Here is an 18,860-nt window from a genome sequence, read left to right on the forward strand (position 1 = left end):
TTCCAACCCCCCTGCTGCGGGCAGGGACACTGTCCAGTAGACCACATTGCCCAAAGCCTCATTCAACCTGGCCTTGAACACTTCCAGGGATGGGGCATCTACAACCTCTCTGGGCAACCTGTTCCAGTGCCTCACCACTCTAACAGTAAAGAATTTCTTTCTAACATCTAATGTAAATCGACCCTCCTTCAGCTTGAAGCCATTACCCCTTGTCCTGTCACTACACTCCCTGATAAACAGTCCCTCACCATTTTTCCCATAGGCCCCCTTCAGTGTATATTCCAAGTCTAAATTTAGGAATAGAAGGCTGGGAAGTAGGTATAGTCTCTTATTCTGACTTTCATTCCGATTCTGTAACTCCTCTACAGGGGTGCATATTGCAAAGGCTGCAAAGGCCTTGCATTATGGTTATAGAGACACGACCCATATTATTTGGGCCTGGGCAGAATTATTGAGAGTAATGGAATATGGTTAAGCCCTGTCCATAGCAGGGCAAGACTTTGATCACAGGTGTGGGTGGTACAGCTGGAATTAAGGTATCTTGTGAGCTTAAAGCCAGCTGTTCCTCTTCTCTGCATGATGCTGGGATAGAGAAGTGTTTCCAGTGTGTTGTGGGGTTGCCACCTGACTTTGCAGTCACATATTCAGGAGACTGCCTTGAGTGATCATCAGTTGGATGTGTGCCTAAACATGGCCATAAATTCATGCATCTTCCTGTAGTGTTAGCTTTTAGGTTAAAGGAAATTATGTGTGGAAAGAGTTCTGGAAGTTATTTTGTTCTGATTATTTTTTTTGCCTTCACACTTAAACTGTAACTTTTCCAGATATGTTGAGTGAAATGCAAACAGCCAATTAATCAGATCGATTGAGCTTCTGGTAGTTCTTGGCCCCCTTGGATATGAACTCTGGCTATATTCAGGTTTCTTTCTTCACAGTTTTGTTTAGCAAGCACAATTGCTAAATTAACACAGTTGCTTGCTAAAAGAACTTTCTGCTCTGCTAACTTTATTCGGCTGCATAAAATTTGCTGTCGTACGATGGAGGATTTTAAAAATGAAATCTGGGAGTTACAGTTGGTCTGACATTCTGAAAGTCAGTACTATCGACTTGGTTACGTGTTGAATCAAGTACATAGAAAAATGTGGAGATAAATATATTACTATCTCACTTGAGGGATTTTTCTTCCAGAACAGAAATCATCAAAAGTTATTGTTGTATGTATTATGAGAGTCTTAACTTGGTAGAAAAATGTTTCATAAACATCATTCATCACTAATGACAATAACTGTATGGTCAGGCTGCCATCTCAGAGCAAGAACTTCTAGAGTCCAAACACCAGAAATCCACTTTAAGAGCAGTAGTTTGAAGCAAGAAAATGTTCACTTTTAAATTATGTCAGGAGATCTTGACTGTGATAGTAATAGATTTTACTTGCAAGTTTGGATAGAGTGCAAAGTCAGGAAAAGTGTAAGACTAATTTGTCTTGGACAGATATGATCTCTCCACAAATCTTCTTTTATTTATTATTGCTTATGTATGAAAATTTTGTCGTCTTATACCTTCTAAGTGGACAGCATATCTTTTAAAAAATACAGGATTGTGAAATGATCTTTGTTATGGTTTTATTTACAGATACAGTGTTATCTTTCTAAACTGTAGAAATATAAAATGATCTTACTTTATGGTGACCTTGCTTCCCTTCCCACCTGTTTGTAAACGCTTATGATAACTGCAGAATCAAGGGTGTCACTTTTGTCCCTGCTAAAATTGGTAAATTTCTCACCATCTTTAAAAGATACTTTTAAAATATTGTAGGTGTCTAAAATAAGGGCTACGTAGGCTGCCTTACGCCATCTCTGACAAGCCTAAATAACCTTTCATCCCCTTTAATGTATAGTGCCTTGTGCTGTAGCCTAAGGATTCATGCCAGTCCAGTTGTTCACTCTGCAGACATGGAGCTGGGACTTGAATGCTGGTTTATAGACCATGAGGTGAGCTCGCAGGGTGACCCTATGTTCCTGCTGCAGCCAAGCCCAGACTGATCACCAACGGGGTGCTTGCCTACCACGTGGGTCAGTACAGGCCAAGGACTGGTTTTGGGACAGAGCCGGCATCGTCCCAGCCTTGGAGCTTGCAACTAATTCTAGGGTTGACTGATCTTGGGAGTAGGCGGCCACTGTTAAAAGCAGGGTTCAGGCATATCTGGGGAGGCTGCCACACTTCCACAGAGACTTTGCAATCTTCAAGGTGGTTGGTTTTTTTCTTTTAGCCACTCAGGAACTTTAATGAAGAGATGCTGTGAGACAAATTGTAATTTGTGGTATTTCTTCTGATGTGGGGGTAAAAAACCCCACGTGGATTTGTGGAGATGTACATACTTATTTTTCTTTGATGTGTAAATCTCCGTTGAGCCATGGCCTCTTCAGAAGAATTGATTTTGGGTAAGCCCACCGTACCATTTAAGTGTGTTTTGGGAAAAGACTTTTGGTTCCTATTGCATAATCCTGAGCAAAGCAAAACTCTTGACCATTTATAAGGAAACTAATGCGTACAACCTAGAAAGTGTGTCTAGAAATAAAATGATGCGTAGAGTGTTTCTTATTTCAATGTCTCCTATGTACACATAATCAATCTAATTTTGTTACTAGTACTAGCTAGAAAAATGCAAACAATTTATTGCAAAAAAATTCTAGCAGTGATTTGGTTTGAGATTCCTATAGAAACCGAATCTGTGTGACACCAGAACTCTTCTGTTGGAAATAAACATGCTGTCACCTGTAAACATGGTAGCTTATATTCTCCAAGGTCTGTCATTTTGGAGAGAACCTTTAGCTTTGGGAATCACAGGTTTTAAGCATCAGTGTCTCTGGAGCAGAATGCCCTGGGACATTCCCAGAGCTCCGGCTCTGTGTGGGAGCTCCTGGGAAACAAGGAATCTAAATCATGTTTTGCTTATTTTCCAGTAGTTTCATATGACCTTCTGTCTGTGCTCGAGGCACATGCAAGCGTCTGGATGTGATGGATTGGTATAGGGAGGTTGTGCTTGAGAATGCGAACAGCCTCAGTAAAACAGCAGGCTTGGTGAGCAAAGGAAAACAGAAGGAAAGAGAGAAGTATATAATGACATGAAGGAAATCCATACCTAGATTTTTTTCCCCCCGTATATGGACATTGAAGGAAACATATACCCATGGGAGTGAAAATCTGTTCGCGTGTTTTCTTAGCCCTAATCTGAAAGTGAACACCTTGTCATCTGCTCTGTGCTTCCTCAAGAGCGTCTGCGAGAGTGACTGACGCTTTCAGTGACGCTAGTTAATACTTAATTGCAGGCTTTGGGCGGGTTTGTGTTCTTTAAAATGGTCTTTGGAAACTAAAGAGCAAGGCCACGGACACATTTTGAATGGGCAGCCAAATGGAATTTCTAGGAGAAAGTTTCTGGTTAGGGGATTTTGGATAGTGTTATACCTGATCAGATTTTATCAAAGAGATTTTGTTTTAATAGTTCATTCCTCTCTAAATACACCACTGTTGTTGTGGCACCATGTAATAAAATGTTACTTTTCTAGGCCTCCTGAATGCTTGTTTTCATAGTCTGTGGCTATTTGCATAGTTGTAATGGGAAGTTTACCAAGCTTTTTAATTGTTTTTGTCAATGTTTTGTTAATCTCGCTGGTTTTGTCTTTATCTGCCAGGCAGGATCAAACTTGTCTCTGACTTGACAGGGCAGAGTATGACATTTCAGTGTTCAAACAGTTTGCTGCTTGATTTGTGCAGTCCTTACGCTTCTGTTCTGCTCTTTCAGTTGATGTAATTACTATTTCAGTTGATGTAATTGCTGTTTTGCTTACCTTTTGGGTAGCCTAGACATGAGAGAGAACCAAGCTGTCTATCTTGCTAATTTACATTGACTTCTACCAGTGACAAAGGCAACTGCAGGCATCTTCAAAGTGAAGGCAATCAGAAATAAAGCGCTTATTGTACCATTTATTTGTAACCATCGTGCTGTATCACTTTCCTACCAGTAACAGATTTACTTTAAAGGATTGCAGAGTAGGTGCTTTCTTGCATTTCTTATCTTAACATCGGCTACTAGCAGCTCTGTGTCTCTGGGAGGTAGGGTGGCAGGTGACTTTTTGCTCTCCTTCACATTCTGAAATGCCTTACCTGCTCACTTTGGAAGAATCATGGAGTATTTTAAGTTGAGGGACAAAATAGAAAGTGGCAGCTGTCCAGCTAACAACAAGCTACAAGCAAATAAGAGTTCAGAATCAATGTACTTTTTTTTTTTTTTCTTTTTTAGCTATGCACTGAAGTATTTATGGTGAATAACTGGAACAGCGGGAAAATATCTGGGGAAGGCTTTTATCAGACATCTATTGCATTCCACTTAGGCAATTTTGCTGTATATTTTATTTACTTGTTACTAGTTCTTTTAGGTCAAATATTTCTGAAGAGGCGATAGTTTTGCATTAAAAGCTTTCAAATTTAGAAAGACTTAAACTTTTGCAGGCAACTCCTGAAAACCAGCTTGCCTTTATATAGGATGCAAGCACAAAGATATCAACCTGATGCCTATTAAAATGCAAGAATGAGGAACTTACTAATGTTCACCATGTTAATGATTATCACTTTAATAATTATTGGAACAAATCATTATCCTGTGGATATTTTTTCAATTTTTGAGCTAATGTAAGCAGTGAATGTAGAAGTTATATTTTTGCTTCTGGCTTTTTTTGCTGATACTCCAGGATTGCATGTTTTTGGAAACACCAAGGTTACAGTAACTCTTTTTCCTCCTTCCTTTAAAGCAAATATTTTTGCCTGAAGGGCATGACAAAGTCCCAGCTGTGAAGGAAAGTTTTTGCCAATATGTAAAATTAAGCTTTTCCCTATGGGTACACAGTAGCTATCTTTATTTGTTGAAGAAGGGGATGGTGGGGTGAGAGTGTGTGTCATAGTTTAGTGTCCTTCATTGCCCCAGTGTGTTTATTTTAACATTTCCTTCTCAGTTTGTCCTTTCCTCATCTTCATTTGCTTTTGTTTTGGGGGATTTTTTTTTTTTTTTTTTTTTTAAATCCTCCCCCTATGGTTTTCTTCACCTTGCAGTATCTACTTTTTACAGAGCTTTTGTTCTTATTCCTGACTTCTCCAGACACTCAGTCTTTGGACTTGTTCATGTGACTCAGCAGAGTGCCTCTCTCAGAAGGGATTTATAGTCGAGGGAAGGTGATCACTTTAGAGGTTAGTTGGCAAAATTAACCGCTGGGTAGGGAGCGAACTTCTGTGGCTGACAGCAATCATAAACAGCGATTAGGGAGGACTGCCAGTACCTAATTGTTAACCCCACACTAGGAACGGGTTGAAAGAAAAAGGGGGGAAAAAAACTACAGAGAATATTGAAGTCTTATTTTGGAAGGAGGTCAGGCTTATTACTCTCTTAACCTCTATAGTGAAGCAGTGCTGAATATGGTCTATCCATGAATGTAAATCCCTGAACTGTATAGATGAAAAGGGGATGAAGCATCACATTTGCTTCAAGAGTCAGAAGGACTTCATGCCCCGGAAGAGCCTGTGGTATTGCAGGCTGCTGGCACACCACCCATGGGATGCAGTGATTCCTAAATTTTACTTGATAGGAGACCTCAGAAGTCCTTCTGAGAAAACAGAGTTTTGAGGAAGGGAGTTGTGATGTGGCCATATTGAAATGGCTGTCTGATTCTCTGAAGAGCATTTTGGAAGTGATTTGTGAACTTGAAGGCTTAGGGTACAAAGCAAGGTTTCTCTCCCATGCAACAATAAATTTAACTTTTTCCTGAAATTTGAGCAGGGCAGTTTTGCTTGGTTTGGATAGCACATAATGCAGTCATCTCACTCCAGTGCTTCGGAGGTGAATCTAGTCTTACTGACAAGAACAGTGGTTGCTTGTTTGCTGCTGGTATTAGATTGCATGAAATTTTGTAATAATGCATAATAATCCAGGAACTGATTTATAGCAGGACATGCAGTTGTAAGGAGGCTCAAAAAACACACCCAACACCCAAGAAGTATAAACAGCCTGGAAAAGCAGTGTATAGATGAATGTTGTTCTTTAATTTTTAAATGGTCTGGAGTGACATTTAGACTGGATTCCAAAGTTCACTGGAATGAGCCTTTCCCTTGGTCATCTAAGTAGCGCTGCATAAATTAAGAAATGAAAAAGCCCTTTAAATTCTTTATGTATGGCACTGGTGCTGTCATTCTTCTCTAAGTGTCTGGGATGTGGGATTTCCAACGTGAAAACGTACGATGCTGTGTGCAGCCACAGAGCTGTAGCACAGGTGGGGTGGAGCTGCAGGCAGGTGGATTTTTGTGCTGCTGTGGCATTTAAATGCTTCCTAGGCTAGGAAGGAGTATATGTAGACTACAGGGGATATAAAAAGCATCAGGACAGAACTGTCTCCCAGAATACCCCAGGAGACAGAGAGGACTCCGCCTCTGGTCTCGCCCTCCAGCATCCTTCTGTCTCTCAGAAGCTACAGCAGCATCTACTGCTGTGACAAAATTATTCAAAAGCACCAAATCCACTGGCTCACAAACAATTTTGTTCTCCACAGCTATCTCAGTTGTGTGTATTGTCAGTCACAGCTCCTGAAGTCCTGTTGCCAGAGGCCCTCCTCTCTGGGCAGGACCCACCTGGCTCTGGTAGAGCCTGCTCATCCATCAGCTTCTTGTTTGGAGAGCTGTGTGTGGTCCTGATTTAAAAAAAAAAAAAACAAAAAACCCACAAAAAACACCAAACTACCACCACAATAACAAAATTCATGTGTCCACTGGACTTTTTGAAGAAGCTCACCAAAAAAAAAAAAAAAAAAGGCAAAAATTGGGTACCTTTTAAACCATGGTGAATTTGTAAGGGAAACACTTAACTTGAGATCTGTTCCAGATGCTTCTGTAACTCTGTAATTGTCGTCATAGTGTACGAAGGAAAATAATCTTGGGGCATCCTTCTTGAATTAACTGCTGGCTTAGAGCCTCAACAAAATAACTTTGTTTTCAGAACTGTTTTCAAATATTTACTCGTGCCTCTGTACACAGCATACTTTCACATTTGACTTCAGTCATGTTGGGGATTGAAAGTCAAATGTTTTTAGTTATCTGTGACGATCTCTCTCCTTTTTTTGAATGTGAGTGTATTTGTTATAGTCTGTGTTTATTTGTAAGCATAAAATAATTTGGGGTTTGGCTATATTGTTGGAGCAAAGATAACTTAGAAAAAAAAAAGGGGGGGGGGCAAAACAGCACTTTAATATATGTTGGCTAGTTGGAGATGTGTGTTAATGCTCCAGTAGTCTAAACTAATGGTAACTTTTTTGCCAGATCCCATTTCTCTCCCTTTCCTGGAACTGGAGTATTCTGGATAGTGTTCATGTTATGCCACTGATATTTTTGGGACATAAAATGTTGAGATTTTAAAAAATTAATTCACATTATCACATAAAGTAGAATCCCTCTAATTCACACAAAAAGCTTGGGAATCCATTCAGTATGTCTGAATGAATTTTGTGAGTGAAGTGGGAGAGGAATAATAATAAAGGAAAGGACCTGCAGTAGTTTTTCAGTTTTTCACCAGATTTGTCAATACATAACTGCTCTTTGGCTCTTCTCAACATTTCAAATAGTTCTTCCAGCTCTTTGTACATCTAGGCTAGAAACAAGACTAGCCTCTTTTGTGCTGCTTAACAAAATGACGTTCTTCTGATTAGAAAATTGACTGATGTTATGAGAGGACTTGGAAATAAAAGCATTTTTAAACAGTTTTTGTGGCTTTAAATATAACTTGATTTTTTAAAAAGGATCTGATAGCTTCCTTTTTCTTTTCATTATAATTTTGGGACTTACTGCACACTGAAAAGTACTTAAAAGGAGGCACTGCTGTGTTTCACTTCTTAAATGCAGACTGAAGAGTGAGGGCAGGTAGAGGCCCTAGCAGAAATGACAGCAATCCCATTTTATGCATTGAGCGTACGTGGACCAGAATTGTTGTTATGCATTTCCTCAGTTGGCAGTGTGGTACTCCCTTAAGAACTGGGATTTCAAATTGCAATTAAGAACAGCTGTCATCCTTTCATTGGAAGTGTCTCGTGTTTAACGGTAGTCTTTTTTTCTTTTTTTTTAGCAATTTATAACACACGAGGAAGTGCCCATCTGCTATGGTAGAAGTCTTTGTCATGATTTTAGGTACAGCATAAACAAGGCTAATGTTTAAAGCCTTAAAGAAACTTCAGTAAAATTCTAGCTCTTATACCACCTTTAGAGGCAGAACATTTTTCATTCAGCTTTACACAAAAAGCTCTGATTTCTTCAACTCTGAGTACATCGTGATTAATGTAGTTTAGGTTATTAAAGATAAACTTTCTCATTTTATGAATCAGGAAATACACAGTCTTAATATTTACTGTCTAGCATGCTGAATAATCTTTTACTTATGTTTTGAATAGATAAGAGAGCTAGGACTGGGGTTTACAAACAAAGGTCTGAACTACAAAGACAGTTTAATTGTGGTCGTTTCAGTAAATTAGTTCAAATCTGCATTTTTCTTGTATACATAGTTTCTTTTTGTATACTACAGAAATGATTTTTAGTTGCTAAAGCTTGTGGAGTTTAAACTGCAACCGATAATAATTACTCCAAGATGATTCTTAATGAGGGTCTGTCCGCAGGACAAAAAAAGATGTGGGCAGTTGGCATCCTCCTTGAGTATCAGCAGACCAAGCAAGGACGTAGATGAAATACATTGTCTCTGGAAATAGTCCACGTGGGTTGAACTGAAGCCTAGTGTTTGAGCAGTCTGAAGAAGACTTTTCATTTCTTGCTTTGACCATTCATGGAAAGAAAATTTTGGATATATATATCCACAAATCTCACGCACAAACTTCAGCAAATGCCTTTTTATAGACTGAATAGACAGGTTAGCTTGTTGTACCTGAGCTAACAAGCTCTCAGTAGCTGAGATAAGCTTTAGTGCCTACTTTGTCCAGGGATTCATGAGTAGTACTTTGTTTGGAAAAGAGAGCTGGGAGGCAAAAAATAAATCATGTAAGGCTTCTTAACTTGGTTTGTTAAGAGAACTTAAGAGTTGCTTGCAAAATTAAAAAAATCAGTAGCTCCTGCAGTAAAGTAAAACATACCTATGTAAAAAACTGTACCTATGTAATTAGCTAGTGTTGGCGTTGCCCATCAGATGTTTTCCAGATAACTGAATTACTTTTATTTGCAGTTTTGTCACTATTGTCTCTGATAAACTTGTGGGCAGCTGCGTGTTAGCTTTTGTGTTACAGAGCCTAGATTTCAAATCTGATGATTAAGCAGCTTGCTCTAGCTTGCAAATAGCAACAAGGATGTGATAATACTCCTATTTCTCCAGTACAGTAATATGAATTTGGTGAAGTGGTTGGTATTTTTTCTGATGGCAAACTGTTGCCTTCCATTGCAGTCTATTGCACTAATGCATGGCTGGCCATTTCTTTACCCCATTGCTTCACTGGGCAGAGCTATGAAGTCACTCCAAGATATATCTTTTTATAGAAGATGCTGTAGCTTTTATTATGTATGTGCAGAGTACTGGAGTTTAGTTGTGCCACAGTATGCTGTTGTCCTGAGCTGAGACCTTTGAAAGCACGTCCCTTTCTATGAAATATGTGAAACTGGGCACCTCACTATTTGTCTTCCCTCTGTGTACTGAACATGTTTAAGTACTTTAGAATAAAGGAATACATTTATTTTTCATTCCCCAGTTAGCAGAGTAGAGCAAGCTTGTCTGAGAATATTGATACTTCTGCGAAAAAATTATTTGCAGCAAGGGAAGTCCCCGCATGAGCACGTGGTAGCAATGCACGCTTGTTGTGGAAGTCAAAACTTTACATGCTATATCTCTGCTCTCGCTGCATCAGGAGGAAATTACTTATTTCTATCTTCTGACTTCAGTGTGATGCTTCTTAGGGCTGCAAATAAAAGCAGGTTTTTCTTTTTACTAAGCACGAACATGCAACACTGAGGCACTGCCTGTTTGCTAAATGTTTTTCCATGTGAAATCTCAAGAGCGGCACTCCTCTCTTCTCTGCCTCAGGAAAACCCCACAACCGGTACAGCCCTATCATGGTTTCATTGCGAGATCAAAAAGTCACTGCCATTTTTACATGGAGCATCTGTGCTCTGCCGCTGATTTGTACAAACTCACCCTGTAAGGCCCAAAGATACATCCTATTTAAAAAATAAATAAAAAAAAGAAAAGGAAAAAAGCGACTAACAGTATATTCCCATCTGTACAGGAAAAGCCAAACTATAGTGATCATTGTTCCTCTGATAGAATTCTACACTCTTGTAAGTATTTCATTTCACCTGTGCTCTGGGCCTGGTTTTTTGAAATAGCTGTGGATGATTGTGAAGACCTGCCTTTAGCCACGGTCAGTGTTTTAAAAATGAGGGATAATTGTTTCTCAGTGGTTTATTTTGATGGAATATGTATTGTGCTTAGCCACCTAAGCCAAGACGAATTACAGTTTTATTGGGGGAGTTTACCTGGAGCGTGCTATTCACACGGTGCAGCAGCATACTCAAAGCATGTCTTGTTCTGCAGAAAAAGATTTCTTTTATGTAAAATTTGGTTGAAGCTGACATGAACTGAACATGTGTGTTTGACCAGCAGACTTCCCTAATTTTCAGACACATGCTGTATTAGGTACAGAAAGTAATTCAGTTTTCTGTGAAATATTGAGAGTCTGGATATTTCCACACAGAAAGGGAATGACTGTTATCCCCTGCTCCCCCTTTTCCTCCCTGTCCTACTATTTCCACATATGTGCAAGAGCTCAGAGGTGCAGTTCAAATCTGCTAGTATGTAGATGAAATAGTAAACTGGGATTTTAAAAAACGCTGTGTCCTCTAGTTAAACTCTCACAGAAGCCAAGCAAGGAAAATCAGTTTGCACCTCTCTTTCCTTACTGTCCCGTTCAGCTGTCTGACCCCTTGCTACTCCATTTGAACTGGGGACAGTGTGTGTTAGTGGAAGAAATCCTAATTTTTACAAGCCGAACCTCAGGGACTGCAAAGCTTCAGAAGGACCATGGAGAAATGCGAGTCTCTCACCACCGGCGTTTCTGGCGTGCCGTGAAACTGCTTCCCTCGCAGGCTTGTTTAGTGCAGTCAGGCTGGCAGTTCAAGGAAAAGTATGAGCTTCTGACCCAGAATATGGCCACCAAAAAGGTACAGTGTATATCCGGTGCAGTAAAACCACTGAGTGTAAGGGGCTGGCTGGTTTTAGGCAGTCAGTAGATCAAACATGCAAGTGCTGATTTATCATAGGAAATAAACTACATATAATTAAATATGCTTTTTTAATAAAACAATAGAAAACACTTCCTGTACTTCCCTTCAAGGATATTATGACCCAGTAAAATTATTATTTTTTTGTAAAGGGAAAAACCCTTTCCCCCAAGAAACTTAAAATCCTTGCAGCGCGTGGTGCAGCAGACTGATTTGCTGTAGGTCTGCAGGAGGCCCAGCAGAGTCCTGCTGCGTGATTGTGTAGGAGCTGCTTGGCTGCTGTGGGTAACCCAGCCTGGTGTGTGGGGCGAGAGATTGCTTTGGTTGCAAACTCCTCTGGTTTGTGCTGTGCCTTGGAAATGGGAGTTACCCGTTCGTGCTAGACCCACGGGCTGAGTATTAGTATAGGTGAGGAGGTGATGGTTACGTGGCATCCCCCTGGCTGATGGCATGTTAAGGAATGGGACTAGTCAAGGGGGAACTAAGCCAAGCTGCTCTTCTGAAAGCTCATGACATGGAGATATTTGCTTTCCCCCCCGGCTTGCTTTATGTATATATTCACTTCAGTGGACAAGAGGAACCGGCTCCAAAGAAGAATTCACTATTTTAATTCCCTTCGTTAGGCAAACCAAGTCACGAGTGATACCTGTTGTTTGCCTGCAGCTGTAAGTGTTTATGGTGTGTACAGCTGGCACTGGTGCACGTTAAGTCCCATTTGGTATGCCCACGTGGGCTTTCCATGGCTAACAGTTACCAGGACAGGAGACTGATCTGTCGGCTTGGTTATCTGCAGCACCGAAGCTCTGCCTGCTGCTCCGCTCTGCCATCATATGACATTATTTTGGAGGGCCTAAGCTTGGACCCATGCCCAGGTCACTCTCCTGACAGTCTACTGGGTGTATTTCACTGCTAGCTTATGGGACTGAGCTGTTGAATATGATGTGGACACGCTTCCTGGGGCTGGTAGTGTTTGCTAAAGTTTAGAGGAAGGATTTATTTTGTGGTCTGGATTAGAAAGTGGCACGGTAATCCTCAGCTTCAGAGATCCTGTTTTGCACCAGTTGAAGGAAAATAATGCAGCAGCTGGGTCATAGGCTCCTGGTAAAAGGCATTTCTTGTTTTCCATTGTGCTAATGTGCAGCTCTAAAGAGATGCCTTAGATGTTGTTGAAACAGGCAGAAAATCATAGGCTGTGGTTTTGGCTTTTGTGTACAGTGCTGGGGACAGACTGCTGTTGGTTTTCAAAAAATTACATTTTTTTGGACTGCCAATCAGTAAAAAGTGATCAAAACTGATAAAGCCTCCTGCTCGCTTGGAGGGGAAATGTGTGCCATCCTGCGAGAGGGAAAAGGATCGAGAACGGACTGGGCTGTGCTGAGCTGTGAGGTTGTACAGGCACGGTATTTGGGGAGAAGCATTGGCTGGGCCTTTCTGTAGGGAGATTTTTGAGGCAAAGTCCATTGGACATGTCTGAAATCTGCTTCATCTTGAGAAAGACAAGATTTTCAGAAAGAACATTTTCTTCTTTTTGTCCAGACCTCAGAATATTGGCCTAAATCACTCTTCTGCTAAACCTGCAGTGCGTATATGAGCATCGGAGGCTATATTATTTTCCCAGTCTACTGGAACAGAAAATAAATCTCTCTGGCTTAATATTAGGCTGTGTTTTAAAGTGTTTTACTCTAGAAAATCAACAACGGCTATGTCTGTCCTTTTCCCCCTCCTGTCCCCTTTCTCCTTTTCCTGCCATAAATTATGGCTGCTTCGTACAAATCAAATGGGCTGATTTACACAGCTTTGGGCTTTATTCTGCCTCTAATGATGTCACAGTTGTTAACGTGAGTAACAAAGTGGGGGAGCATGCACAGGAGGTACCCTTCTGTGTGTGTTAGCTACATAGTATTGTTGATAAAACAGGTCTCTGCTCCCCAGGAAAATAAAATTGGAGAATATGAATAGGAGAAAAGGCTTTCCATCTGTCTTAGCACATCTCTTTATCCTGGCGTTTAAACCTGGTTTATTTTTTTCCTGATTGGCATTTTTCAAAGAGCAGCTGCTTGCCTGTGAAGGTCTATCCTAGCCGATGCTCCACCAATTTAACTGTTACTTTATTCACTCCAATAGCAGGCTAATCAACCTTTTCTTTTCAAGTGTATCAAAGTGCTGAACATGAGACAGTTTGTAATTATGGAAAATGGGAGTACACTTTTTATCCTTAGGGCAATTAGATTAAATGATTCTGCACTATGAGCTAATACTATAAATAATCTCTTACGGTTATTTTTCCTGAATGGCGAATTTTCCACTGAGCTTGAACGGGCAGGGGGAGCATATATAGCAAATAGTGATGATTTACAACGTAAAACCTCAAAACACTTTATAAAATGTGCTTCCACTGTTCCTAGCTCAGGTTGCTAGGAATTTTTATACCCAAACAAACTGTGATTCTGTGGTTCTGATGTTTTCCCACTGCATGTTGTGAAGGAGGAAATCATTTGTTTGCTGTTACCCTGTTACAGAGCACTTCTGTGCATTCAGGAAAAGAAAAAGAACTTAAATGATGCTCTTAATTAAACTTGAAAGAATTAATATAAATTACATTTTATGTAAAATTTACATTAAAGATGTATGTACAATTTACATTTTTGTGCTGTCTCTTTTGGTCTAGCATGGTAGATAGTCTTTGATAAGCACTGACTTCCAGTATCCTGCCAGTGTGTTTAGACACAGCTGACCAGACATGAAGTGGTACAGGGCTCTGCTTCCTGAGGAATTGGAATGCTCAAGAAGAGAGGTTTTCTTAATTTCCTTTGAAAGTAGCAAGTGACTTGACAGTTGCAAGCCAAGATTAAGCAATAGGTGTTTTTAAATGGGGACTGAGACTCTCAGAATCAAAGCAACAGTCAGTGAGGATGGGATGAAGGGAATTGACTCTATTGGTCCATGAGAAAAGCAATTGGAGGGAGTTTAAAATAGTGTTAAGTAATTACTGTTAATTGAGAATGCTGAGGGAAACGAGAGGAAGAATGAAAATGACAGCAGAAACAAGTAGAATAGCTGGCAAATACTGATCCTTGTGATTTTAGCTTAAAGGAAGAAGGTGGTAGAAGAACTGCTCATGTGAGCTGAAGTTATGACAGTAAGACCAAGGTTTTTACCCCGGTGTAATTGTGGGTGCAATCTTGAGCGTTCAAATGAAGCACTAGCAGTTGAAGTCCATTTCAGGGTGAGTGGTTGGAAATCTTGCTCTGTCTCTTCCTGACCCCAGTGTTCTGTTAGAGCACAGAGATGCTGTTGTGCTGCTGAAAATTGCTGGAGCCCTTTGGAAATCCCCCTTGGAGGCCTATTTGCTGTTTCCCTTTGTTAGAATTTTTGGGTTAGGACTCAGAGAGAGATCTGGCCATCTGGAGCTATGTGGCTGAAACGGCTGTGCTATAAAAAAGCAGAGCCTTCTTACTGAGCTAGGTGTGGGTAGTGTTTTGATTTCAAATTGCTTCTATACTTAAGTCTCAGCTAAAAGAGAACTCCAATAAATATTTCTGTGTTTGTTGTGGTAGGAGAATGTCATCTTCTTTCATGAAAACCTAAAAATCAAAGGAGAGCTTATTATAAGGTATGGTAAATGACACTGCTGACACACTCACCAGCTAATTCAAAACACATGGTTTATAACCGCTTTTTAAACTACAAGCTATTCTAAAATTTTATTTAGGCTCTGTAATTGTGAGGTGGCTCAAAGAGTGGTATGTGGTTTAAACCTATAGTTGCAAATGGTGACTTTACAGAGCCGTGCCTCTTAATGTTGCTAAAAGAATAGAAGGATTCTCTGTGGTCTACAGATCATTAAAATGTGTTAAACTAAAATGACCTTAAATTAAATTATTTGATGTGTTTGTAACAAATAGGGAATAGCATGAAATTATATTTTTGGAACAAATAGAGTTTGAAACAAAAGACTCGAAGTCTTTTTTATTTTTACTGCAAAACTAGAAGGCTATAATAGATAGGAAGGACTGTAAGGTGTAATGGTGCGCCATGAAAGTGGACATGACAAATGAATAGATCTATCTTTTTCTTTGAGATAAAGATCTTAGTTCAGGCTCTCACATAAATGTGTCTAATGCTGTTCATGCAATGCCAGGAAGACAAAGAAATCTTAGTTATTTAAATACATTCTTGGTTATGCCTTCTCCAGTTGAATTGTTGGAGCAGTGGTTGAAATGTCAGAGGTAAATTTTAGAACACTTCTACTAGGTAACTTTTGATAAGTACATACGCAAAGCTTCTTTTGAAATGAGTTGACTTATTTTTTCTTTTGTCTGTAGTAGATAACATTTGATATACTTGTGAAGTATTAGGCTTTGCTGGGTTGCATAGATTGGAGGCAAAGGTGATGTATACCAAGCATCTCTTGACTAGATTGGCTAAAACCAGAACTGGATGAAATCCCACTGTCTTCTCCAACTTCAGAGGTGTCATTGCAGTATTAGACTCTCAATTTCTCTGCTGGGGGAGGAGAAAGAGCATGATTGGTGTTTTTAACTATGCAGTGCAGGCAGAGTTAAATACATCAAGCAGTAAAATGTATTTTGACAGGGGCTGTTGGGAAACTAAAACTCAGTGTATTAGAAAAGATGAATGGTTACTAAGCTGATTAACTCATAACTCAGTATATCAACAGAGAGAATACTTTCTCTGTGCTCAATGCTGATTTCATTTTCTGGTGTGAAACTACTGCCAAGTAAGTTGTTTCAGCAGTGAAATACTAGCTAGTTGATGGCTGAGATTGTTTGAAGGACAGCAGGCATGGAATGAGCCATCCAGTCTGTAGGTTCAAAAAGCATCTCAGGGTCTTACCTTCCCGCTGAAAGCTGGTTTCCTGAATCAAACCCATAGAAACCACGGCATTAGTATTAACGTGCTCTCACATGGCCCATGAATGCTCAGTGCAGTTTTATTTCTTTCCTCTTCATCCTACTGGGTATTTTTTTCCTTGCAAAAAGGAACATAATGTGTGCTGGAATAAGCTTTTCTGAGTGCCGCACATTGTACTCTTCAGTTTACAATTATATCTGCAGCAGTGTTCGACAAATATTATTCATTTCCTAAATATGTCCTGTAAGAGAGTCTGGTAAAGTGTTATTGCTACTGTAGTTTGGATTCCAGACGGTAAAGTGGATGCCAGAAATTGTGTCATGGTCTCTCAGCAGCAGCAGAATTTTTTTTTTTTTTTTTTTGTTAGTTCTCCAGCATGTTGGCCTCATCACAAATTGACTTTGTTGTAATGCTAAAAACATTACAGTCTGCTACTTTCTCGTAAACACATTTTCACCTCCAGTTGAACTACTGAGTTCAAATGCTTTAATCACCATAGCAGTATTAAGTTTTGAGAGATCAGTCTTAATTCAGGTTCAATGGTACGTGTTTCAGAAGGAGTTAATGACCTTTGATCGTGGTTGTTAAGTGGATGGCCCAACCATCTGTGCGGAGAGAAGAATTGTAATTTAGTGCCTTAGGCGATGTAAGTTGGTGAGAAAAGCGGTGAGAGCCCTGGGCTGGTCCTGCAACTGGACAAGCAGGGGTGCTGCAGGAGCGAGGAGGAAGGAATCGATGACATGAGCATCATTGGCAGGAACCTGCGGCGATTGTACGTTTTATGTTGACCTGAGAGTTCGTTTCTATTTTTCATACATAATTGCTTACTGTAAATAACAAATGATATCCATTTTAAGTACATACAAACACTAAATATTTTACTAGGTGCAGTAATCTAACAAAGCTCTTGGTCTGTTGAATGGGTGTTTATTTCACGTAAAAATATGCTGTGTTTGGCTAGTAGACATTTTCTTTAAGGTGTGTAGTGCAAGTGTGCCTTTTTATTTGGATTTTGCTTTTATGTCCTTTTTTTTAGATACTACTTGCTCGAATTTTTCCACGGGGTTCTAATGCTCAGTTTTCAGAGGCCTTTATTCCATAAACTGAAAAATGCAGTTGAAATATATTACTCTTTCTCTGTCTCAAAATTACTATAAAGAAAACTAAATATAAGGAATACATCTGCATTTCTCCAAAATATATGTTGCTGCATAGCAACAAAGCACATCTGGATTCCAATTGCAGTCTTGTATTTTCAGGGTCATGATGTTCTGAGCTCTATGGAAAGACATTTTTGGTACAGGAAAGCTGTTGATTCTTACTATATTCTTTAATTTCACCACATGACATCACCCTTACTGAGTTAAGACTGGGAAACACTTCTGCATATTTATACAAAAGTCCAGCAATACCTGAATGCTTAAAATGCTCGATATTTTGTAAGGTTCTGAGATTTCTTCATACTTTTGAGAGTAGAAATTGCAGCTTATGGTTTTGTTAGTGCTCAGGATTCTCCTGTTTCCTTTTTCTTCAATGTCTTCAGACAGAACACGTCCTGTTGATGCATTGACATTTTGTTCAATGAAGCATGCTACCTAAATTTCCCTGAAATTTTGTGAGTTTGTTTTGAGCTTGCTATCTTTAGAAAAACTTAGAGGTTATGCTTGTTTGTTCCTGGAGAAAGTCTAAATAAGCCACTGAGAAAAAGTATCCGTTTTGCTTCTGTGGGTCTTTATATTCTGAAAAGTGAATGCTTCACCCCTTACAGAACATTAGCACTTGGGGGTGGTTTGGTTTTTTTCTCCCCTGCCTGGACACGAAGGACAAATTGTAGTTATTGTTGATGTTTGTTTTAGCTAATTCTCAATTGACTCTTTGTTACTTTGCAGCTTTGCTCTGTCAGATGAAGCATACAGATCTTTAAGGGACCAGGATAAAGACCAGTGTATCCTTATTACAGGGGAGAGTGGAGCTGGAAAAACAGGTAATAAGCAGTTTTGATCTTATTCAAAAACATTCAGAGTTACTCAGTGTCTTGCAAAGTGATGCTAGAGTCTGTCAGAGTTAAGAGATATCAGTATCTTTCTATGTCTGGCAATTGCAGAAAATGAATGCTGTCATGCTTGTTACTATAGGTGTGAACTTACATAAACTAGTGTTTTTTCACATTGTCACCATGATGTGTGTTTGATACAGTATCCTCATCAGTATGCAAAGTCATACTAAAGTAATGCAGGTTTGTGACAGAGCATTGCAAGGGCCAGAAAACTTTTAGACTGTCCCTGTGGGAAACACGGAGACAGAGAAAACTGAATGCTCTTGGTCTTCTAGACGGGAAGACAATCCTTTGATACTTTTGCATGTCTTTTAATAAATATATACGCTTAAACTGGATTATGTCTTTTATCCAAGGAAAATAAAGAATAGTAGCCAATTACTGTGAATATTTCATCAGTCTTTGCATGCTGTGCTCAGCTGCAATTCTAAGATTGGCTTGTGTACCAGAACACTGTGTTTCTCAGGAAAAGCTGAAATTGCCTTGAAAATGCTGATTTTTAAACTGGAGTGGCAGAAATCAAGCAAGGATTGCATAACTGCAGAACATTTTAGGTAGACCTTAAAAAAGAAAGAAGCCAGTTATTTTCTGAAATAACAATTTAAAACTGAGATGACTTGCAAAAGAC

The 18,860-nt window shown here is 39.6% G+C and overlaps 1 protein-coding gene across 4 annotated transcripts in view; it reads left to right on the forward strand.

Moving 5' to 3' along the window:
• MYO1B (myosin IB) overlaps nt 1–18,860 on the forward strand; it is a 112,587-nt gene that overhangs the window by 31,586 nt on the left and 62,141 nt on the right. For all 4 annotated transcript variants that reach the window (XM_075756205.1, XM_075756203.1, XM_075756204.1 and 1 more), the window contains one exon: nt 18,066–18,160. In XM_075756205.1, coding sequence (XP_075612320.1) covers nt 18,066–18,160 — 95 coding nt within the window. The remainder of the gene's footprint in view (nt 1–18,065; nt 18,161–18,860) is intronic.

The sequence above is a fragment of the Balearica regulorum genome, chromosome 6 (genome assembly GCF_011004875.1).
Source record: "Balearica regulorum gibbericeps isolate bBalReg1 chromosome 6, bBalReg1.pri, whole genome shotgun sequence".
In the NCBI taxonomy this organism is placed as follows: Eukaryota; Metazoa; Chordata; class Aves; order Gruiformes; family Gruidae; genus Balearica; species Balearica regulorum.